The sequence below is a fragment of the Crocodylus porosus genome, unplaced genomic scaffold (assembly GCF_001723895.1).
Source record: "Crocodylus porosus isolate Cpor-Errol unplaced genomic scaffold, CroPor_comp1, whole genome shotgun sequence".
NCBI lineage: Eukaryota > Metazoa > Chordata > Crocodylia > Crocodylidae > Crocodylus > Crocodylus porosus.
Window position 1 is genome coordinate 55,658,359 of NW_017728918.1, and position 25,408 is coordinate 55,683,766.

Genomic DNA, 25,408 nt, shown 5'->3' on the forward strand with positions numbered 1-25,408 from the left:
CAGTTTGGCCAAGAGGTGATCATGGGATACCAGATCAAAAGCTTTTTTGAAGTCAAGATATATATCTCTCAGAACAGTCCACTACTGAGTTCTATTGCACGTTAGTTTGGTTTCCTCCGCTTTCTTCAGAGCAGCTGCTGTAGAGTGGTTGTTACGGAAGTATTTTGCAATTTCAACATTAGCCTTTATATCTGGAGCACTGAAATCTTTGGCTAAGAGGTGTGTCAAATAAGTGTGGCAGCCATATGTTATTAGTTTGGAGCTTTCTTCACTTTCTTCTAGGTTTCGTCTCATCTTTAATACGTTTGCAGCGTTGTCTGTGACAAAGCTACATACTAGACTTTTAAATTATTTTTCAGTTTACTGTAATTTTTACTGCTACTGGTAAGTATTCAGCTGCCTTTCATTTCCTGATGTATCAATTATTTCTGTAAGGTAGACAATCTCTTCTTCTGTTGTCACGCAAGCATGTATTACTGGATTATTGTGGACATTGCTCCACCTGTCAAAACTAAGGTTAACAATTTTCCCCTTAAAAAATCTGATTTAAATTTTAAAAAATCTTTTTTTTTTAATCTTTTTTTTTTTTTAAATAGTTGATTTTTATCCACCCTGGCAAAATCTGACCCACAGTCTGGATCTGTCCCACCAAGTGATTCTGTTCAGCCCATGGCTGCCTCTCTGAAAGCTGGCTCCTCTCCGCTCTCTTCCCTCCCTTGTGTAGTAGGCCCTGGCTATAGCAGCAGCTCTGGCTCCAGTGGCCAACCCCCTTCCCAGCAGGTGGTGCCGGGGACAAGAAGCCGGAAGCTCCTGGCCAGGCTTCTGCCCTCTGCTCATGCTGGGGATTCTCAGGCAGCGGGGGAGTGCAAGGGGAAGGAGAGCTGCGGGTGGGCCCGGCTGGGCTGGGTCTGGCTGGGAGGGGAAGGAAAGTCTGAATGAAGGCACAGTGCCTGCCCCCATCCCCCAAAGGTGCCAAAATGCCCCAGAGCGATTCTAGAGGACAGCCCTGGAGGAGGAGGAAGGCTGAAGGAATTTCTCCAGGGTGGCATGTGGCAGCAACAAACGAGGCTCAGTAGGGATTGATAGCTTTCACATCACCTGGGCTTAGGGCAGTTTGGTCTTCCTCCCCAGGTTGCTGCTGCACAGAGATATGAGGTGCTGCTCCTCCCGGGGTGATTGTGGGGTGGCGAGGACTGTGGCTTGGGCACCCGAGTGTGGTGGTCTGCAGGCACAGGTTTCCAGGCCCCTTAGTTCCCCCTGGCTGGGAATGCAACTGCAGGGAGTATGTGAGGGAATGCACATGGAACAAACACACACACGGCACAGGATAGATGCATACAGAACACAGGATGGACACAGAATAAAAAGAATGCACACAGGACACACAGGAAAAACATGGGGGACACAGGATGGACATGCAGAATAAACAGGACGGACACCGGGGACATGTGGGGTGGACACATAGGACAGATATACACAGGATGGGCGTACACACAGGATGGACACAGGGATACACAAGGATAGATGTATGCAGGATTCATGGATTTCCTATACATTAGGGCTGGAAGGAACCTTGTGAGAGCATCGGGCCCAGCCCCAATGGATACACACACATACAAGAAAAGCATAGGACAGACGCAGGACGCACAGAATGACAGACGCATGCAGAATAAACAGGACAGACACACACAGGTTACACAGAATGGACACTCACGTCCAACCACCCACACACGCCATGCTGGCCATCTGTAAGTTCTGTAATTCATAACAGCTCGCTGCTCTGGTTTTGGGTTTTTTTCACATTTTATAGCTGATGAAGATTTTTAGTACACGATTTGTTTTTATCTGTAATTTGTTAAAATGATATCTTCTGAAAGATGTTGTGTGTGTGGCCCTCAACAGCTCACTAAAACTTGTTAGGTGCCCTCCAGCCCAAATAATTGCCCACCCCTGAGCTAGCCTGTTGCTTGCTGGTTGGGGCACTTTGCCAGAAAGCAGGAGATACAGATTCATACCTCCCCTGTATGAGGAGGACCTAGAACAGGGATGAGCAAAATATGGCCCATGGGCCAGTGGCCTATGGAGCCCCTAAAAAATTTAGAAAATTAATATTTAAAATGACAGGAACCAAGGGCAGTAGGACCCAGGGGAAGCCCAGTGGGCACCCACCCAGCCCCGCCGCCTCAGCTGGAAGCCCCAGCCGGGGCTTCTGGCCTGGGACCATGTGGCTGCACTGTACTGGAAACTCAAATAAGGGGGGGAGGGGGAGGGGAAAGTCAGAGGAAGCAGGGAAGGAGGCCAGGGAAAACCGGCCTGGGGAAGAACAGCCCCTTCCTCTCTCTGTGGCCGGTGCTCCCTGCTGCATGTGCTCGCAGCCCATGTGGGGCTGTGCTGAACAGGCACAGGCAGCCCCACGCACTGTGAGCAGCTGCAGTGTGGGGTGCCGGCCATGGGGCGGGCAAGGAGCCGCTTTTCCCTGCGCTCAGCACCAGCTTGTAAGCTGCCCCCTCAACCAGCCTGGGCCCCATGCTGGCTCTGGGCTTGCCCGTCGGGGCTGCACTGCAGCAGCTGCGGCCCCCCTGCTTGCCACACCGGGCAATGTTTGCTGCTGCTGCTGCCTGCCTGGAGCTCGTGCGCTGAGCAGCACAGAGGCGGTGATGGCAAACACTGCCGGGAGTGGTAAGCAGGGGGGCCGCAGCCCCGACAGGCGAACCCGGAGCCAGCATGGGGCCCAGGCTGGCAGTGGGGGTGGGTCACAAGCTGGTGCTGAGCGTAGGAAAAGCAGCCCTTTGCCTGACCTGTGAGCAGCTGCAGCAGGGAGTGCTGACCATGGGGCGGTGGAGGGGCTGCTATTCCCCCGACCTCAGCACCAGCTCATTCCCTGCCAGGGAGCAGGGGGGCAGGGCTGCATGCTGCCCTCTGCTTGTACCATGGGGCTCCATAGGCCCCTGCCAATATGCACTCGGCTCTGGGCCCCACCAGTGCTGGCCCTGAGACGTTGGTCCCAAGATGGTGACTGGGGGCAGGGCTACCCATGCGGCCCATGACACTTTGCCAAAACTGGGTAAAAGGCCCTCCGCCCAAAATAATTGCCTGCCCCTGACCTAGAGCCTGTCTCACCTGGGCTAGTGCCTTAACCACTAAGCTGTTGGCTAAACCGTGTGAGGGCCTACTTTGGGAAATACTCATGAGACCTGGATTTTTGTCTAAAGTTTTGGACTCGCCCAGCTTCATGCACATGTCTGGGTCATCCTGTTTTGCTGTGGAGGTGCCTCGTACAGCTGCGTTCTGACTAATCATTGTCAGTGCATAGGTGTGTGCTTGTGTATATAGAGTTGAATAGAAAGCTGTGTGCAGCAACAAAATCTGTAAGTACATGGTCCTGTTTGAAGCCACAGACTCTTTCTATCTGGTGCTATTTGTACTGGGCAGTGGGAGGTAGGGGAAATAGCTTGCATTTGCTTTCCATGTCTTAGAGCAGGGGTGCTCAACCTTTGGCTTGTAGGTCGTATGTGGCCCGCAGAGCCATCAGATCTGGCTTGCCAGTATCCCCATGGATCGAATAATTTGACAGTTGAGGAGTGGTGGCCATTAATATGCCACATTTCCACCCCCTGCCAAATTACCAAAACCCCAAGCCCCACATGGTCAGTTGGGCCGAGCTAGGCTTAGATCCATTCTCCCATGGTGCCCTCTGTCCCTGCTCCCTGGCAATGCTTCCTCTCCACCCCCCCCCCCCCGGGCTAGGCCTCATCTTCTTTCTTTTCCATGGGTTAGGTCAAGCTTCTTTTTCCTGGGGGGCTGCGTTGGGGCTGGCCTGCCCCCCTTCATGTGGCCAGATGGTGCTTACTGTGCCTGCCTGGGTACTGGTTTTGGCCAGGTCTGCAGAGGGACCGGCCACTGGCAATCCAGCCTGCCAGGCAAAACGTTAGAGCACCACTGTCTTAGGGTGATGGTTGGAGGGTAGATACCTCTCATACAGGGGGGAGTGTAACATCAATGAACTCCAGCCCCTTTGGATAACTGGGAATGTGTGAGTTGTAATACAGAAGTCCCTGACCCTGGCACTGGGGGTTTGTCTCTGTGCTTCCTGTATATGCCATACACTGACGGAGTAAGGGAAATGAGCTGCTCATGTCTTATGTCAGTACCAAACCTCGGCTTCCTTATTTTCACTTCAGGTTCACCCTTTCCCTTGGTGGTGCTGGTTCTAGAGGGAAATGGAAGTCAAAGAAATGCAGAAGCGAGGAAGAAAGGAGGTAGAGCTATGCAATGGAGATTGGGTTTGATTAGTAGCACAGCATGCAGTACTGAGATCATAGCTGGGAGCATTACTAAGCATGCAGTGCCGAGACCGGAATGAAAAGCTGAGAACTGGCACGATCAAAGTGTGGCACAAGCCTGAAATACATAATGCAAAATGTCTGATGAAACTAACAGAGCAGCTTATGTCCCTCAGATCTGTTGTGTTAACTTATATTTTTCTTGATGGGGTGTACTGTTTCTCAATTAAATATTTTCAGCTGATGAATGGATACTTGGCACTGTAACCTGTGATGCAAGCTGTATTCAGCCCGTGGCGATGGATCCTCTGGCTTGTGGGGCTTCTCATGCACTGGTTGACCCAACTCCACCAGCTGGATTTGTCCTGTAGGGCATGTCAGTGCAGCTGCCAGAGCTGCTGCCTCAATGCTCTCGAACCCAAGGATTAATGATGCCATGGCTTGTCCCACCTCACCCTCCACCTCCTTACTTGCTGCTTGATTCAGAGTTTTTAGACTAAGATTGGCAGCAGAAGAAGTGGGGACCATGGCAACTAGATTAACCTTCTGGATCTGGAGTAGCATTGATATAGTGCCCCTAGCAGCTTTAGGGATTAATAATACCCCCGCGGTTTGTGGGTCATCCAGCCTGGAGGGGCTAATGATTATGACACCCATTCTGTAGATAAATGTTAAGAGCCTGTTTCTCTTTCACTAACCCCAGACTTGAGGTATAGACTTTTTATTCTATCCCACTCCTCTGAGTTTTTCACGGCATGGAGCAGGCAGGAAGTAGAAGAGCAGGGTTGTGTGTGGATACATTTGCAGGGGTGGATTAACGAATGTAATGAACTGCAGGAACTCAGTTGACAGTTAATTTAGCATACCACAGATGTTAGAAGAAAGGCTCCTAACTAAGGCATCTCAGTCTAGGTTTTTTTTTGCAGTTTTGATACAGTTTTTTGTTTGTCATTCTTTCTTTAATTGGTGATGCTGATAAATGATGAATTGTTCAGATTTTAGCAGATTTTAGGTAATAATGTAGACCTTTAGCCTTGTATTCCTTCATAGGAAATAATAATTTTCTTAGTGTGATTCTATATTTGAGTTTTGTTTAACAATTAAGTTTTAAAAACACAAACTTGAAATGGGTTTAATATCTAAGTGTAGATATGTGTTAATTGCAACATATCAAATAGCAAAGGGGGAAAAAACACTCTGCAATAAAGTCTGGACAATAATTAAGTGTTGTTCATGATGATTTGTATTTGTGATCAATGTTAGTAGATAAGTGCCTTTATGCAGAGAGGTTCTTGCAAAGGTGCATCAAGAAATTGCTCGTTTGTGTTAATTTTTCGTTTTTTAAGTGCTTTATCAAAATCATTTAGTAAATGCAGAATATGTATAATGTGCCTGAGCACTTCCTGCAACAAGACTTCCAGCCAGATTCTAATATAGTATGCTTTTTAATGTATAACATGTGTGATCAGTTTTATGGGTGAGCTTTTCAGTATTATTGAATCATTTTGAAACCTAAGACCCACTGAAAACTTATGGGACTTGAGCTCTTAGATGACTTGGATACAGTTTTAAAATTGAGCCCGATAGCCCTTAACTCTTACGGTTTTGGATCATAGATTTAGTATATTTCTATGATAAATAGCTTTTATTTTTATTTGTACAGCAATGAACATGTTTTTGTAGCTATTTAAAAATGGATTTTCAGGTTAAGTGTTTTGAAGAACAGTGTGAATATTTATGAATCTCACTGTGATTAAGTGGTCTTTTTTATAAAAATTGGCAGCTTGCCTTTAGTAGGCATGGCAATATTAAGTGTTCTATAACTTTATTTTTTCTATGCTGTTCAACCTACCAGGACAGCCAACTTAGTTTAGCACTGGAAAGAATCCCTGGAGTAGGAGGAATCTTGTGTATGATTCTGACTTCACTGAAGAATAGCAGAGAGTAGTTGTACAGACTGCACCAGCATGCAACCTTAACAGCCTCTGTGAACTTTGCTACATGAGGTAGTTTGGTAGAGGGAAACTGGAGGATCAGGATAGCAGTGCTAAAAGAGTCCTATTACTTCTGAGCAGCATGGCGTTCAGGGAACGTCCGTCTGCTGCAAGATGGCTACAAATTCTGCTCTTTCCTGCAGAACAGAAAGCACTAGTCTTGTTGCCAGAAGACCTGATGCTCTTATGGAAGAAGGGTCAAGATTTACTGTTTTACAAGGAAAATAAAAATAAATTCTTCCTGAATTTGATTCCTAATGCACTGAGGATAATTAATGACTCTTTTTATGATTAAACACTGAGGTAATGGTACAAATATGCTACAACTTTCAAAAGCAAACTTCCAAGAGATGCTTCATAATTTTTTGCAGACCACCTGACTTTCACTGCTGCAGCCCAGTAGTACAGAGTAACCTGAGCATGGAAGTAAATGGGGATGACTGAACTAGCAAATGTATTGAGTTTTCAGTAGTGCACAGTTCTGTGCAGAAGTTTCAGTTCTGATGCACAGCAGAAATTCTTCCTGCAATATTCCACAGTGCTCTTTTCTTAGCATAAGCTAATCTCCACAGAAAGTAATCTTACATTTTAACTAAAGCCTTTGGGTTGTTTGGTCTAAATTTGTAAGTGTAGTCTTCCTTGTAAGGATTGAAAATTTGCGCTGGTCCAAGGTGCAGTGTTTGCAATACTATATTCTGGGGGGAAAATTGCAATATTAAATGCTGGCATGGTTTAGTTCAGTGGGAGCAACCTTCTGGCAGATGTGCTGCAAATTAGTTCCAGGCTGTCCCTGAGTGCTATTCTGATCCTCTTCCCCTACCCAATCTGCTGCTCTGCTTTCTGATTCCTGCCTTATCTGCCACTGCCTGTCCCCTCCCCACGTGGCGGCTGCTGCTGCTGCATACTACGTACAGAGCCTGCCTGTGCTGGCAAGTTGGCCAGTCCTGGTTTAGTTTGTTACGTGTTTTTAAAATCTGACATCTTCCAAACTGAAAATTCCTAAGATAAAGATGGGGACTCCACGGAATCAACATTTTAACATAAGAATGTGCATCAGACTCTCCAGATTTATTGAAAAGCAAAATGAAACTGTCTTCTGTACTGTGCATTTAATATGGAAAACGTAAAAAGTGTTAAATTTAGCATTATTCCACTTGAATCAGCAGAAAAATTATGACTGAGCGGTATGGTGTATCTCATTTATCCCACTGGATTTGTTGATTCTGAAACCCAAAGATGCGTTCTTCGTTTTCCAGCTATCTCTTCTAAAATTCATAGCAGTGAAATAATATTACTAGTAATCTGTTTATTTTACACGAAAATACTAAAGTGCCTAGGAATTTTAATATCTAAGTAATAAAGGGTCTTCAGATACCAGTAACTGGAAAAGGCTAACTCTGCCCCTGTGGCAGTAGGGGGAGAGTTAGGGTAGCTGGGCTATTTGTCATTTATGTCTAGTATCATCCAGTTACCTCACTTAACAAATATGAAATATGAAGACTCTGAGCATGGTGGGGATGAGGAGAACATGCAGGCAATTCTGGCTGCCTTTGTGTAATGGCTGCCACCAGCTGATGCTAGCAGTGACATCCACTGGGGACAGTCTCTGCTGCTGTTGTCTCCAGCTTATGCCCATGTGGCAGCCCCCTATTGGTCCCTGGGTGAAGTGTGTGCCTTTGAAGCGACTTTATAGTGCCATAACCAGGGGGCTGGAATATTTCTATTCTATGCTTTTGTAGCATGATATGTTTCTAGCGCTACAAAGTGCTGAGGCACTTTTTGTGGTGTTACAGATGAACATCTTTCCACAGTCTTAGTCCACTTGGTGCTTTGGTAAACGTCACCCAAAGCCGTTTTTAATGTTTGTAAATTCTCAGTTACAGAAAAGCTTTTTTGGTGCAGAATCAAGATGCATCTCGCATCCTTCTGAAACACTGAGTTCAGCAAAACTCATATTCCTGGAAAATGGGAAAAGAGTTAAGGAATGCACCCATGCAACTTTATTTCTAGATGCTACTGCCAAGGAAAAGGAATCAATCTGTAAGCACTTCAGTTGCATTCACAGCATTATGCTTAGAGGTATTGCATGGTAGAGAGATTATCGCCTACTGTGATGTAGCTGGCCTGAACTGCCTCATGCCGTCATGTATTTGCCTCTCCCTTATCCACATGGGCGTACAGTAATAGGAAAGAAGTGTATAAGTATCTTGAGATCTAGTATGCTTCTTTTCAGCACTTCATTTCATAAGTTTTGTTTAATGGAGTACAGTGGTCTTTTTACCATGAAACTTGTCAGCTGGTAGGTGGAAGGATGTGTAGTTGAAATTTATGATGTAACAAAGTAAGTGAAAGTATAGTATTAGGCGATTTCATGTGTTTTAGAGGGAAGGGGTTGCAAAATGTAGCTGAGATGTCCTTCAGTAGGCTAAGTGTTGGACTGTAGGGTGGACGTAGATTGTTCCTTTTCATTACAGTCCAGAGATAGTGTATGCAGGTATATTGCTGTAAGAATACAGTTAAGGTTGCATGTTGTATACCTTTCCTCTTACACTTCTGAAAATCAGTAACTGAGTTTTTTTGTTGAACTAATTGTTCAGAAAGGGCACATGAGACCATTGTCAATCTTAAACGTTCATTAGGTTTTTGTCTTTGGGATTTGTAGTTTACAAAGAAATGCTATTTGCAGATGTTAGGAGCTCGTACTAGCGTTGCTAGGTAGGGATTAAGGAAATGCTTGATTTCTGTATGCTTGTGTCCCCTCCTCCTGTGCTCTTCGTTATTGTGAGAGATTATGGTTATGCTTTGAATGGTCTGAAAAGATGGTTGTTGCCAGGGGTAGTGGGCAATTGGATGTTCTGTGTTCCGAAATCTTGACTTTTATTATAGGCTTACCCCAAGTAAGTACATGATAGAAGACTGGTATGTCTTTCCTATCATCCTCTGCAAGATTGCACTGCCACCATTTCATCCTCCCCTCCCACTCCTGTTAAGCCAGAAGTGTCAAACATATGCCCCACAGTCTGGATGCAACCTGCAGAGGTGGGTCAGATAGCCTATTGTCTTCTCCTGGGGCTGGAATGGAGATATCTGGGTAGGAATTTACTGCTTACGGGGGCTTGTGTTCCCTAATCACTCTCTCACACTGCTGTGAAGGGAGGTGTTGCCAAATTTATCATTCTGCTTTGTCAATCTGGATCAATCTGTAAGTACTTCAGTGAGTACACTGGGAGGGTGAGTGGCACCAGGAATTGGTGGCACTTAGAGACAGGGGTGAGTGTTGGCAGCTGCAACAGGAGCTGCACTGACACCTTGCTCTGCAGCAGTGAGAGGCAGATAGGGGCTGCAAATCTATGTTGACTCCCTGGCTGTTGCCTGACTGTTACCTCCCCCTGCAGCATGAGGGTTTCAGCAATGTGATGTTCTCAACTGAATTAAACACCCAATGGAGCATGGTAAAGCAGTAGTTCTGAAAGATGTTCTATTTAGCTCTGTGGTTGTTCTTTCTTTCATACAAAGAACTTGTGATTATGTATAAAATATATTCATTTTCATCTCCTTGCCTGTGTCTCAAGACAATGTGCATGTTATGTATACTTGCAACATGACTGTTCATAGCTCCTTTCACAGAGGGGGAAATATCCCCATCCCAATTCTGACTGCAACACAGAGCAAGGAAAGGGACTTTGGAAAAAATCTATAGGAACAGGGATCTTGAGTTAGTGGCTTATAGGTGAGGAAACAGGGAGAAGGGGTAGACAGAGGTTACCCAGGTCTTATACGATGCCATCAGAAAAGTTCAAGACACTCGTGGAAGGGTTTGGACGTTACCCACATTGCCATTCACAGGAGAGAAGAATGAGATCTGATGGTCTTCTCCATTCACTTTATCATCCAAACACCTCTCCCTCATTTAAAATCCATCCCGCCGCCATCTCAGCCCTTCCCACAGGCAATCTCAAGTGTAATTTATTTATCTTTTGCAAATACATGAGCGCCTGCTGTACTCAGATTACTGTTTTCCCAAAATAAGTCCCCTCCCTCCCCGCCAGAAGATTGCGGCAGATTGCTTTCCTTTTCTCCAGATACCTGCCAAGAGAGATTCAAACTGACATTGGCAGGTTGTACATGGGCTTAGTAGCTGTTGCATGTCTATTTGAACTCTGCTGGGGGGAGGGGAAAGTAACAGATTAAAAAGACATTGTCTGCCCTGTCAGTAGCCTGGCACCTCTAGAGTTTAACTGTTGTGAATACAATTTCTTCAGTTTCGCTCCTCCAAAAGGATGGCATATACCATATACTTGATGGGAGAAATGTTGAACAACTGAGCACAAATATGATTTGCTCTCCTAGTCCTCTCTGCCTCATGGTCCATTGGTGTTCAGCCAGATTTAGGGCACTCCAACTAAGAATATGGATTTTCGAACACGTGGATATAAATTATGAATTTAACAAAAAGAAATGCTGTCAGGAAACTAGTAACTCGCTTCTAAAGTATAGCTGCTTCTAATCAGTCCTTCAGATTTGTTCTTGAATTGTAATTACATAAACCATTGGATAGCTCTGCTTTTCATACTTTTTTTCAAACTTGTAGAAACTAACTGGTTTAAAATTTTGTGTTTGTAGCTGGTGTGTGTTGGAAAAATAAGGAAGTATAATAAATACTTTTTTAGAACCATGCATCTGAATCCATGTGTTTACTTCATAATTGTATCTTAGAACAACTTCTCAAGGTTAAATTATTGTGCAACTTAATAGTGGTATTTGTTGTCCCAGTTAGCTAAAGAGGAGCAATTTATTGTTCTTTGAGTGCTGTGGAAAATGACCGAGGGAAAGAAGAATGGTAACAAGAGAGATGAAAGCGAGTAGAGGATAGAGAGTGAGAAACCCTGATATTAATGTTCAGCTAATCCATCTTTACATAAAATTTATGATAATTATGTTAGAAAGGAGCAGAGCTGCAGTTATCTTCAGTCTGTTTATTATTTTATCTTCAGTCTGTTCAGTATTAACTTCCAGTTAAGTGCCAAATATATTTGCTACCAAAATGGATATTGACACTCATTTAAAATCTCACTATTATGAGTGAATTCCAATGCCTGTACACCCACATATGTACAGATGAGAGGAAATAAAACAGTACTACACAACTGTAAAGCTTTCAAAATCTGAAAGATTATTGGCAGTAAAAAACACAGTGAGTTGAAAGACTTATCTTCTGTTCTTCCATCTGTTGCGTTTGGAAAACATTGTATAAAACGAAGGTGTATGACCAACTATGAGTGTTTGTTTGCAAAGATAGAACTCTAAATTAGTTTTCAAAGACACTGAAAAAGTCCTGTCATCCCCCTCATCCCATCTTTTCTCAACATAGAACACAAATCAGTTCACCCAAGGCAGCCAAAAGCTGAGCACTGGTCATAGTTACCAATATTGAATTGAAACATGATGACAAGCTGCACAGTCAATGTTTCAAATAAAAATAAATTAAAATGTAAGTAAAATAAATATAGCTATAAAGAACTTTAGAATATAGGAACTCTCAACACTTAGGATTGTCCTTCGGGGGACTGCTGCTATTCAAAGATGTAGATTAATTTCATAAGTTTTTTTAGTCTTGTATATCGTAGCATATACATCTACTTGGATGTTAAAATCAGAAAGATGCTTTGCGTTTTTACTTTTTGTTTTTGAAGTTTAAAGTCCCAAAAAGATAGTACCAAATTAACCTTACTTGCATATTCTCTGGGCCACAGGAATCCTGGGTGTTTCCTAACAGTAAGCAGGAACAAAAAAAGGCTTTGGCCATCCCACGGAGAAATAATCATAAGTTTTGTTTAACTTATGTTTCACTTCTGTCTTTCAGTTATTTCCAGCAGCTGCGCCTGATGTGGATATACTAATGTTCCAAACTATTCCCACCATCAGGCTGCTATACTTTTCTTAGGATTTTTGTCTTGCAAATTAGACACATTTGTTTTTATAATAAGTTGAAAACGTATCCTATTTCATTTAAGCTTTCTCCTTTATTTACCTCTGTTCATATAAATTTTGCTATTTACTGAGAAATACTTCAGGCTTTCACAGGAGCGGTAGATAAAGTATTTAAGATCACCTCTTATTTGGCTTAATTTTTCTCTGATTGTTAAAGGCCCAAATTAAAATCTTGTTTACTGGAAAAAAAACAAATAAAAAACCAATTGGGTCAGATTTAGATCTCATACTGGTTTCAGTTGGAAGCAATTTCACTACAGTGTACAAAACAAACACATTTGCAAAAATTCACTTTTAACAGTAGTAACTGAGTCCATGGTCGGGACTTCAGCCAACACTGCTGGGTTGTCAGGAGTGTGAAGAGGTGTGATTTGTGATAGATATACTTGCATCTGAAGAAGACTAGTGTAGCTATAGCAGATACTTGGGAGTGTTTCTGCAAATGCTCCCTGTACTCTCTACTCCATAAATTTTACCAGTTCCCCAGATGAGGTATTTAATGCCAGTGATATGATTCTTGAATTGTGGAGACCCAAGGCATTGAGAGAGCTCAAGAAAAAGTCTAAGCTTTGATATTTTGGGTGCAAACCTTGAGCTTGATTAATGGAAAGATTCTGGAATCAATGACTTCTCCTTCTACTTTCACGAGAGAGGTGAAGATACCTTATGCTTCTAAAGAGCTTTGAACACTTCTGTGGTGATAAAACTAGATGCAATGATTGGGTGTTCACTGCCAGAAAAAATCAGATTTATTAAGGGCATTCCTAAGGGCAAGGATCCAAAGAAATTATTAATGTCTAATTGAATGTGAGGCATTTCTTCAGCTTCAGATAGGCATTGCTTACAAAATACAATCACTTTGTATAGGAAAGGGAGTCATTCCCTTTACAAGATCCAGTCTTAGGAAAGAAATGAAGGTGATCAAAAGTCAAGTGGTCTTGAGAACATTGTTATCACCAGCCAGGGTTACTACTGATAGGGAGGGTTGATGGTGTTTATGACAGTTGGCTCCAGGCCTATTGCACAAAGTACAGGGCACAACAGGAGACCTGCCCTTCAAGGAAACAGAGCTCTTCAGCGTCCTGTCAGACTAAGTGTTTCACTTTTTCAAAAGGTTACGCTATAGTCTCTGTGAATTTTCCTGCTAGCCTGTGAAGTCCTACAAGTATAATTTTCGAGAGGCAGAGGACACCATCTTGTTCCAGCAACCAATATCCAAATTATGAGCAGAAAAACATCATGGTGTACTATCTGTTGTCTTCCTTTTGAATCAACCTGGCACTCTGAGACAGCAGCTTTGATGGAAGAGTTGAGTCACTAGAGCTAATCTGAAGTATTCCTCCTTGTTCAGTAAATGCCTTGGTTGGGTGCCAAACGTAGACAGCTATCCATCACAGCAGATGGATGGGTATTAAACATTGCCCATGCTCCCTACACAACAGCATTCCCTACCTTATACCATTTTCTTCAGGAGCTACTCTCAAAGAAGGTTCTTGCCATCAGAACTAGCTTTGTTGTTTTCTCTAGAAGCCATAAAAAGCCATTGTGGAAGTACATGAGAGGAGATTACTACTCCTAACAGTGTAGAAACTTACACAGAAGAAGACTAAACAAGTACATATGCAACCTCAACTTCAGAGTGGTAACAGTTGTGTTCAGTTCATCTCTTGAGGCTCAGTGCTAGTTTGAAACTCAAGCCATTCACTCCATAGAAAGAATTTAACATTATAGCAGGCCCCCAACCACGTACAGTACTTAAATAATGCCTTACAAACTCTCTACATCTGAGTGTTCATAAAATGATCATAGTGGTGCATCTCAGAAGTAAGGGCTTTGACATCTATCGTTATTTGGAGTATTAGCTGGTCAAGGGCAGATCCCAGCAGGAGATAAAATGTGTATGGAAAAATTCTCAGCTTTAGCAGAGTCCAAGACTTCATGCCAAAGATGCTCTCTTATTTATTGGACTGAAAGTAGGTCATCCTTTTGTTTGGTGCCCCCTTGTGGCATTCTCAGCCTGCCACCCATATGTTAAGTTCCAATTTAGCAATCCTGAAACTTCTTAAAGGGCTGTATACACACTAGTCTGTACTTCTGCCTGGACTTCTGCATAGGCTTTGCAGTGCTCAGGATGACTCTTTCTCTGAATGTGCCTTGCACTACCTTACTCTGAAGACTGACTGCCTAGTGACTATCCTAGTGCTCTTTTGGCAGATTCCCTGTGCTACATTCCACAGTGACAGGTTAACAAAGGGTGCAGTCAAGCCTCTGACAGGCATAAGTATTCAAGAAAATTGAATTATGTACAATTTAGTCCAGTAATAATACTTTATAGATATCCACTTATCTTACCTTTTTCAAAGCCAGGAAGATAGATATTCTTGCCTTGAAATATATATTGAATTTATGCCTGACTTGCTGGCAAACTCTGAGTTTTAACTTGATTTAGCAGCATTTAATTCAGTGAGCACAGAAGTCATTAATAAGCAAAAGACAAACTCTGACAGGTTCCTGGAATTTTTACTCTTCAGGAAACTTCAAATCCATGAATAGGTACTGTTTAAGTATCTATGCTTTTTCCCAGCCTTTCTAATAACATGAAGAGCTGTTTTAGTGTTTTGCTGCTTTAGTCAAAATGTGTACACCCATCTTAAAATGGGTGAGAGGTAAGCTAATACAAATTGAAGTGTTTATTACACTTAGCACAGTTGAACTGTATGATGAAAGTAACAGGTCTTTGCTCACATAATTGCTGCCTGGTTGCAAAAGTGGGCAGAACTGAGATATATATTTAGATTAAAAAGAGTTAACTACATCATAGCTGAAATTTCTGATGGAACAAGGTTGACAGGTTGTTTTAAAAAACAATTGAAAACAGAAAGGGAAAGTTAACTGGGGAGGTGAGCCAATCACAAAGAAGGAAGGTACGAAGTCAGAAAAGATATGCTTTAGGTAAATGAAGGGTATAGCCAGGAAAGTGAAGCTTGACTAAAACAAAGAGTGGCTGTAAGATGAGATGAAAGTAGAGAAAGAGTAGAGTGTAAATGAAATACAGTGGAAGTGATTTGCAATGTAAATAAAAAGGAGTTAACATTTAACAAATGTGTGGTTTTAAAGCTATAGTCCCTGGGCCAGATCCATCCTGCAGATCTTCTGAAGGACCTGAGAATTCAGGATTGGGGATGGGGGCCCATCATCAAATTCTGGGGGTGCATTTTGGTGGCAGGAGGCTGAGCAATGGCTTTGTTAGTCCCTGTGACTCCCAGAGCCACCATCATAGCTCAGGTACCCACAGCAGCTTATGCTGCTGCCACTTGCTCCCCCTCCAAAGGTGTGTCTGTATCTGGCCTGTGAGGAGCCCCATGGTATAGACCCAGCTGGGGGGCGAGGAGGGGGCTGGGCAAGTCTGACAACCCCTGCTTTAGTGTTTATAAATTTCATAGATTTCATAGACATTAGGACTGAAAGGGACCTCACAAAATCATCGGGTCCAGCCCCCTGCCCAAAGGGCAGGAAGTCAGCTGGGGTCAGATGACCCCAACAAGATAATCATCCAAATGCTTCTTGAATGTGTCCAGAGTAGGTTGCTTGCACCACTTCTGGGAGGAATCTATTCCAGACTCTGGAGACTTGGATGATAAAGAAGTTTTTTTTATGTCCAGTCTAAAATGGTCTTCCAGCAGTTTGTGACCATTTGACCTTGCCTTCCCTCAGGGTGCCCTCTTGAACAGATCCTGATGCACACCCTTTATATACTTATAGGCTGCCACCACATCCCCCATCAGCCTATGCTTTTCCAGGCTTGAAGAATCCCATGCCTATCAGCCTTTATATATCTCTCATTGAATGGAATGCCCTGCTTCTATAAAAGGTTATTAATATATACTCAAGAGACCTGAGGTACAGGGCCTTGCCTCCTTGTGCAGAGGAAGACAAAAAACTACACAGTTTGTACCAATCTGACTATGTGCAGTTGATCTGACTCAGAGCAGAGGGGCAGTGCTGTCTAGCCAAGAACTTCAAGCTTTAAGAGCATTGGCACACCCCAGTCAAAATGTCCAGCCTTGGCTGCAGCCAACACTCGTAATGCCTCTGAGGAAGGCTTAAAAACATCCTGACATGTGTAGCAGAAAGGGGAGACGGGGCAACCAGTAAAGTCCATGCATGGGAAATACCCATAGTAGAACATAGGCATAGGTGCACCTAGATCATCCCTGACCAGTGGCTGTCCAACCTCTTGAACACCTCCAGTGGTGGAGAGTCCACAACTTCTCTAGGCAGTGTATTCCATTGTGTCACTGTTCTGTCATCTGCTATGCATGGTTTATTCCTCATTCTAGTTAAAACATTGCTTCACAGATAAGAGGTTGAGTTTTTTATTTAATGTTCACATGTTTTTCCCTGAGCTGAACCACTTCTTCTAAATCAGGGATGTCAAACTCATCAGGCCCCTCATGCCCAATGGGTGGAGCAAGGGCAGTCTGCGGACCTGATTGGCTCAGTATATCAGATTGGATGTGGAGTATGCTGGCCCATCCCACGAGCCATGTGCTGGACCCACCTCTGTGTGCCATGTGCACCAGCTCTGGCCCCCATAAGCCACATGCGACATGAGGGTCTTGTCTTAGACTCATGGGCAGCACCATGGACTGGATGATAGGGCTCAGTGGGCTGGATTTGACTGTAGGCCATATCCATTTTAAAGTCCAGTATTTTTAAAGGCCTGGTGTTAAAAGCTCAGCTTACCAGCCTGCCTTGAAAAGTTTCTTGTTGTTCTGGCCCAAGGTATGGAGATAGTTTCAGAGTTCTAGTCAAGATGATTGTGTGCCAGGATCTAGGAAAAATGCTGTTATGGATCCAGCAATTATACTTATGACTATATTGTATTTTTTAAAAGCCCCACTATCTCTTCAGTAAGGGAATCCTACAGTAAAGTGGCAACTTCGCCATATTACTAGGGAGAAGTATAAGAGTATCTCGTGTAAGTGATACTTTGCCAGAACTTAACCCTGTTTGCTAAAAGCCTGCCCAATAAGGTCTTGTCATGTTTTCAGAAGATTCCAGGCTTGGACTCTGACAGTCCTCAAAAAGGAAAGAGTTCCAAAGCTGAGAAGCAGCTACCAAGAATATCTTCCCACATATTTTCAACAAATGAACTTGGCATGCAGATCAACCTTGCAGGAGGTTACTCTCAGCTGAACTTAGGGTTCCAGATATCTGCATGGTTTTGCCCTGGGGACCCAGATACACGTTAAATAAGAGGGGTGACAGGATAGAACCCTGAGTGATCCCACAGGATAGTTCCTTTGCCCATTGCTATCTTCTGCAACTTCCCTGCTAGGAAGGAGTGGAATCAGTTAAGAGCATTCCTACAAATACCCATGAAATCGTGTAAACCTGTTATCAACACTTCATGGTCAACAATATCAAAGGTCTCTGAAAAATCTAATAGGAACAATAGGGTACAGTTTCGCCTATTGATCTTTACATGAAGATCATTTACCAAGGCTAGAAGTGCAGTCTATGCTACATCTAGGTTGAAAGCCTGACTGAAGGGGTCAAGGAATGTGAAAGTGTCCATATGTGCCTGGAGCTGTCATGTGACCACTCATTCAATGATGTTCGCTCAAAAGGGAGGTTGGAAATGGGGTGGTAGCTGGCTGGGGAGTCGGTGTGAAGAGAGATTTTTTTTGAGTGGGGAATGAATAATTGCAGACTTAAGAATTTCTGGCATCCTGCCCTCCCAAAGACAGGCCCCTACAGCAGTGGCACCATCCTTTACAAGCCACGATGGCTACAAGTGCACTTCACAAACTGGATGCCTGTATTCCACCAAGCACTTTGTCTGCACTGGTGCAATGAATTAATGCAATTGAAACTGATGCTTGTAAACAGGGTAAGACTGAGCTTCGCCAACTCTGAACTCAGACTCTTCTGCTAAATGGGTTGTCTCCAGGCTATATGGAACACAAGAAATTTGGTCTGAAAAGTTGGTAGGAAACTCACCAGATTGGATTGTAGATAGACTCAGTTTCCAGGCAGGCACATGCCAGATTAGCAGGCTATTCATCACCTGGAACGGTATGAAACGGATACAAAATTATTACCAATAAGCAATTAGAGTGGAAAGGGGAGCTGGCTTAATTTAAGCCTGGAAATCCTCTCCTTTTTTTGAAAGTGTAGAATTTAGAGGAGGAGGTCATTAGAGGGAAAATAGTTTCATAACAATGTGTCCTTTGTATATTGATATAGAAAGATGCTGTTTATCTTACGTTTTACACATTTTTTCTTTTACTTCAGTTTTTACCAGATTCGTGCATCTATGAAAATTCCTCCAAGAATTCCACACAAATTAGAAGCTAGCTTGTTGCGTGCTACCGGTAAGTACAGGAACTTTTCCAGAGATAAGGTTTAATCTGGTCCTGTTTATTAAGACGATAACCTGCCAGAATGGTTAGGTGCAGAATTTGATTTGCTGTACATTAACAGTGCTTCACATTCTCCTTTTCCTAAATTTAAAAAAAAAAAAAATCCAAGAATAAAATTGGTTTTGGGTGAGCTGCAAAATACCTTGGTTATACATGGAGCTTGTTTATCTTTAACAATTATTCACAAAAAAAGGACTGTAGAATTCCCTTGCTGCTGCTAAAGTATGCTCCCCCATCCCTGCCAGCCACTAACTGAACAGGGCTGTACTTTTTTCCTCTTCCCTCAACTATCTAGAGAGTAGTTAGTCATATTAGTCTGAAGTTAGGCAGGGTTTGGTGACCTCTTTGAAGCTAACTTGAATATCTGATACCTTATCAGCACTGATTAGGTCCCCAGCAGCCCATTAACACTTTTCTAACTTTGTGGTGTTTGCACATCCTAGAACACTGGAAGTGGGGGGGAGACATTCAAGAAGCAAATTAACCATTTTGATTGCTCCTATCAGAGTTTTCAGAGTTGCTAAATGAAAAAAAAATTCTGCTTGTAAACTAAGCATATTTAAAGTAGAGTCACTGAGAGACTTATTTACCGTAACTGCCTTAAAAGTAATAGTGAGTAGAACCATGATTTAAAAAGCATATTTTATGACACATGATTTGCAGTCCATTTGTTTGAAGAATAGTCATCTATTTTTATAGTGCCATCTATTAAAATGTTTTGGTGAAAGGAAATGCATCAACTTAGGGGTAAATCTTGAAAATCAAGAATCTAACAGTACAGTAGTGGCACACAGGAACCAACTTGCCCGTACTCATAACTCTTTTAATGGTGTCATGTAAATAACTACATATTTTCTAATTTTTAATGTCTTCATATAGATAAATATTTCTTTTTAATTCATGATATGATTTGGAGCAGACTTCAGTTACTTTTCATAAAGTAACAGTGGTATTTTTATACTTCAATGCATGTATCCCCGCTCTTATGCTACACAGGCAGTCCTCGGACTTAGGACACAATAGGTTCCTGAAAAATGCATCTTAAGTTGAAACATTGCAACTCGGAACCAATTTTCTCATAAGAAACAATGTTATAAATGGGGATTGGTTCTTGAACCAAGACCCGCTACCCTATTTTCACCAGAAATACCCCAGAATTTTGTACTCGGTCAATTACAGATGAATAATATAGCTACATTAATATATTAATATTGTAAACAGCAGTTGTATTGATTTGGAAGAACTTCTTTGAGGTGACTTTGCTGGACTTTTTGAAAGGCTCTTGGTTAGACTTTTTGAGGGGTTCTTGGCTGGAGTCTTCTCAGGAGTCTTGGTCTCAGGTTTTTCTGGAGTCTTGTCTGCTTTCTTAAAGAAAGTGTCCAAGGAAGTTTGGACAGATGTTCTCCAGGGAGATGAGCGACACAGCAAACTTGTTAGCTGGCATGGCATTGCATCAGATCAAGCGTTGTAAGTCGAAACTGGTGTTGTAAAGTTGAAACACATTAATCTATAAACGTTGTAAGTGCGAAACATTGTAACTCGAAACGTTGTAAGTCAAGGACTGCCTCTACATCTTTTAGTATGCACTTAGTTAACATTATGTTTGCAAAGTAAAACACTTACATTAGGAAATGCAGTATTAAAAATGCCGAAGTGGTGTTAAATAAATTCCCTTCCACATATGCATTGTGTTGTAACCTTCAATTACTTGGCCATATACTGTTTTTACACAGGATTCCTTTCTTTCATCCTCTGTCAGTCATCTTGCATAGTTCATCATCAGAGCTCAAAGCTTTATATCTAGGGACCTACCAAAATTGTGATTTTTTTTTTGCATTTTTTGCAGAAAATTTGAAATCAGGTGTTTTCTGCGAAAAATGGCGGGCTCTGCAATTTTGGTGGGTTCACTGCAGGGGAAAAAAATTACTAGCAAGCAGAGAAAGGTTGGGAAGGCCTGCAGCCTTTAACCATGAGGGGAAGGGGGAGAGAGGGAGGAGATGAGAGGCTGAGCCTGTGACATAGACTCAGTACAGGAGCCAGTCCAGGGCAGTCAAGGAAGCAAGAGGGTTTTGGTGCCATCTCTTAAGCAGCCAGAGGCATGCTGCAGCCTAAGGAGGATTGAGCAGGGATGAACACTGAGAAGAAATCTTACAAGAGAGCCAGATACGTTTCAACTCTGGACTGTGTATGGCAGTATCCTGCTGGGACCTTGCATGCAGCTGGAGGCAGACTGTTCTGTACCACCTGCAATGTGAGTCTGGCAGTGTTGAGGAAAACCAGTGTAGATCAGCATGTAGGCAGTGTCCAGATGTGCATGCATGTGCAGCTTCTTGTGCCACAGACCTCTTTGCGGTGCTACAAACTGCATGTCTGTAATGTTAAAACATGCCTTGTACTGCACGTTTGCAGTGTGGGGACAAAATTTGCTACCAAGATTTCGCTGTAGCAAAAAAACATTGCTGAGAAATAGTGGCATGGTGCTCACTACAGTAGCATACACCGGAACAAATGGAAGTTTGGTCTTCCAGAGTGATGCTTTGGCTGCTGGAGAGATGCTTTAGCTGCTGGCCAGACCATCTCTACTGTTTCATTTGTGCCCCAGCTGCTCCAGCATGCCAGGAACCAGGAGGAATGCAGAAAGGGCAGTTTGCCCGGAGTGGGACAGTCCGTCTCTCGCCAAAGTGCATGTGCAGGGGGGTGCACTGTGGCATAAAGTAACAGCACAGATTTGTGCTTTTGCAAACTCATGACCCTGCACATGTAGATGTGGCCTTAGAGTCATAGGTGCATATGAAGCAAAAGCCTGCTGCAGAGGCTGAACATCAAAGCAAGAAACAAGCGACCATGTCATCGCTCTTTAAAAGGACCACAGAAAACAGCTTGGCATTGCGAGAGGTGGCATTTTCCCTCACAGAGGCTTTTGCGGGTTGTAAACATCTCACTGGAAAACTCGATCACCCAAGGTGAAGGGTCTGCCTGAACCAAAATGTTCCAAATGCTGGCAGTTTTCTTGTGTGCGAGCAAGCTTTACCAAGACTATCTCCCTGCAGTGATTGCCTTGCAAATATAGTCTGCATTGGCAGAATATGAATCCTCCTCCATTGTGGCTGATGAAGCCACTGACCCTCAAGATAATTATGTGCTGCACATTTTATTTGTACCTGGGAGCTGAACAGACCTGGACCAGCGTGTTTTTCAAACAGAGCTGGTCTACCTCATGTCTGTCAATTTTTCTGCCGTATCTCAGACCATAGTAAAGGTAGATGTCAACTACAGCTTGTCAACTAAGGTCTGGTATGAGAAGTCCCTCGCCACTCAAAGTGAAGATTTGCCTGCAACTGTGTTGTTGCTGTCGCTAGAGCCTGTGCTGACAAGATGAAGTCATGGTTCAGTGCTGTCCGTACCATGCTGAGCATATGCTGTACTACCAGCAGTTTGCGAGCAAGAAGCTAGAAATCACACCTGGCACACAGTGCACGCTTAAGCTTTGTGATCTCCTGGAACAGGGAGACATTCAAGATCAAGTGAAGTTTGCCAGAAAATGCCTCCCGCTTCATGGAATTTCAGATGAGGTTTGAAGGCCAGCAGGCTGTGATCTACTATGCACACCACAAGCTGACGCATTTGATAAGTTGTGTTGAAGACATGGCATCACAAAAACTGTCAAGATGTCAGCATGAAAACGAGAAGAGAAAGGGACCTGTGAAGCTGAAATATTACTACAAGTACAATCCGTCACTGCCACTGCCTCCTTCATTAGTACTTTTCGTATTTTGGTCCCCAACCAGGTGCCTGTTCTGAGTTGTGACTCTCAGCTACTGAAATCAATCCCTGGATGGCAGAAACAACAATAACAAATATGTGGCTATTGTGAAGAGTGCCTCTGCGTGTATTTTGGGACTCTGTCTGTGACTGGTTTCCAGATCTGTACAACCTGACAAAATGCTGCTTTACCATTCCTAAAAAACTGAGTGAATGCTGAGTGTGCCATCTCAGTGTATGGACAAATGTTCATTCTGCAGAGAGAGAATGTCAGCAGCAACTGCTGCTGGATGCTGCATGCTAGCATTTAACCACTAGCGTGAATCGCCTGTCTCAAGGTTAGCATTAAGTAAACTCCTTTTTACAGTGTCCTTTAATAAAGTATAATTGTGATATTAGTTCATGTTGTGTATAGCTTTAATTTAATAAGACATTGCAGTTTAGAGTTTAATTAAATACTTAGATTGCCTAATAATGGCTTGGGCGGGCTTAATCAGGGTAATTAAGCTATGGTTCCGGCCATCTGCTAATCTGCAGGAAAGGATGGGACTGCTGGGGCCATTGGCCAATTAGAGGCTTGTGCCATGATAAGTCAATGAAAATGATGGCTGGCCCCATGATCTGCCCAAAAAATCGACTGCCTGCCTCCTCAATTTGTATAGATCCTTATTTATGTCTACCACAGACTTCTGCCACTTACACTATTGAATAACTGATAACAGTAGTAAGTTGTCTTTGTGAACTAGAACTGGGGAGGATTGATGCATACACCTTGCCACTAGTTTCACCAGATGGTACCAGCAGAAAAACAGTGAGACAGAATCTTGGGTTCCATTTCAGGTTTTGGAGAGGAGTGTGGTCTTAGTCAGACTCATGTGAGTTCCCCTTGCCTCTTCCCCTTACCTAATTCCATGTCACAGTCCATTCTTCTTAGCTATCTAGGCACAGCCCCAGTCCTTAAATTTCTCATTCCAGTCTCCATCTCTATACCTGGTAAATCTTGTGTTTCCCCTCTCCGGATTTCTCTTTCTGTGTGCATTTTCCTTTCCCAGTTCCCAGTTGGAGTCTCTCTCCCCAGACTGCTCTTTCAATTTCAGTCTCCTGCTTCCACTTGTCTTACCAGGAATCCCTTTTCAGTCCTCCTCAGTTCTTTCTATGCACCTCATTTCCATATCTTTCTCCACCACTCTTTGTTCTTCACTGGTTATATAGAACTAGCCAATTGTCCATCAAGAATGAGGATGGAGTACTGCTGCCCACCACCCTGCACCACTGTTGCCTCGCTGGGGGTGGGGAGCTTGCCCCACCGTCCCCTCCATCCCCCTCCTCTAGCACGCTGTGTCGCTGCTGCCTCCAGTGCTGCTGGCCTTGCCCCTGCTCCCTGCTCAATCCCCTCCGTACCTGCTGTCACGGCAGCGCACTGCACTCTGATTGGTAAGCCCTTTATTATATAGGAATAGTGACACCTGTTCGTGGCTGGACATGGTGTAGCAGGCTGTCTACCTCCAGCTCTTGTAGCCAGCTGCATCTCTAGCCTTCCACTGTTTGCCCTCTTCTTGTGACTTGGATATTAGAAGGGTACAGTCATATGTACCTTGAAATTCTCTAAATATTGTATACCATCTTAACCTGAAAAATGCACAGTGGCTCAGCTCAGTAGCTCTTTCGTGAGAAAAGTGCTTATTTTGTGGATTAGATTAATCAAATAAGGGCTGGGATATCTATTTCTACAGTACAAGAATAAAGAAATTCCTCATTGATTTTGTTTAGTGACTCCCTAGCTGGTCTTTTCAGTTCTTTCACAGTGAGGCTAAATTTTAGCTATTAGGAACTAACCCTCTTGTATGGCTCTAAAGCTGAAGAGTGGCTTGTTGAGAGAGACTGTAGGTCGTATAAGTGTACTAATCTGGTGTCTTGTGAAGATTCTCACCATCAGTAGTACTGGGCAGCGATGCGGTAGTCCTACTTCCCTATCACCCTGGAAGATAGATAAAGATAATGGACCTCCCTTCTAATTGTAGTTCTTTGGGTTTGAGCTTTGTTTTTGTTGTTTTGTTTTTTAAAATAATTAAATGGGGAGAAGCAGCCACTTCACACAAGTCAGTGTGAGTGCGTGGAAGACATGATGCATTTTATATCATATCCCTATTTTAGCACATCCCTACTTAATAACAAATTCCAATTTTTTGGCAAATTCAAATAGATACAACTTCTCCCAAGGGCGTGCATGTTTGTTCATATGTGTTTAACTTTTCTTTTTTCACTCTTAGTCATCCTCGAGAATGCCCGTTCTCTCCCACTCCCACATTCACGTTAGCTCAAAGCACCCTAAGTGTCATTGTCTTAAAGCATTCTGGATGGTTGGAGCCTATAAAAGAAACAAGAATTGTGCAGCTGTGCACAAAAATGGGACTCTGTGGTCACTGACAGTAGAAAATTGCCCCCTGGTAATGCTACCTTTTTTGCTGGTTTTTCAAGATTATGGATCAGGTTGTATACTGCACTCAGACTCTACAGGTAGAGGCAACATGGGTAGTATGATGTGTAAAGGACCAGAAGCTACAGGTTAGGGAATTCCCCTCTTGTCAGCACGGAGGCGGAAAAGGATCTTGGAGTCATCATTGACTCCAAGATAAACATGGGCAGGCAGTGTGGGGAGGCAATTAGGAAGGCCAACTCTACCTTGTCATGCATCCACAGATGCATTTCAAGCAGGTCCAAAGAGGTGATCCTCCCCCCCTATGCGGGGAGTCAGGCCACAGTTGGCGTACTGCATCCAGTTCTGGGCGCTGCACTTGAAGAGCGATGTGGACAGCATGGAGAGGGTCCAGAGGAGGGCCACTCGCATGATCAGGGGACAGCAGGGCAGGCCCTATGAGGAGAGGCTACGGGGGGATCTTGTGGCCTGTTATAAACTTGTCAGGGGGGATCAGCAGGCATTGGGGGAGTC

At 43.4% G+C, this 25,408-nt stretch overlaps 1 protein-coding gene across 4 annotated transcripts in view; it reads left to right on the plus strand.

Annotated features, from left to right (window-relative positions):
• The window catches only part of FAM135A (family with sequence similarity 135 member A), a 141,883-nt gene that overhangs the window by 43,801 nt on the left and 72,674 nt on the right, over window positions 1-25,408 (plus strand). For all 4 annotated transcript variants that reach the window (XM_019537608.1, XM_019537609.1, XM_019537610.1 and 1 more), the window contains exon 4: window positions 18,569-18,648. In XM_019537608.1, coding sequence (XP_019393153.1) covers window positions 18,569-18,648 — 80 coding nt within the window. The remainder of the gene's footprint in view (window positions 1-18,568; window positions 18,649-25,408) is intronic.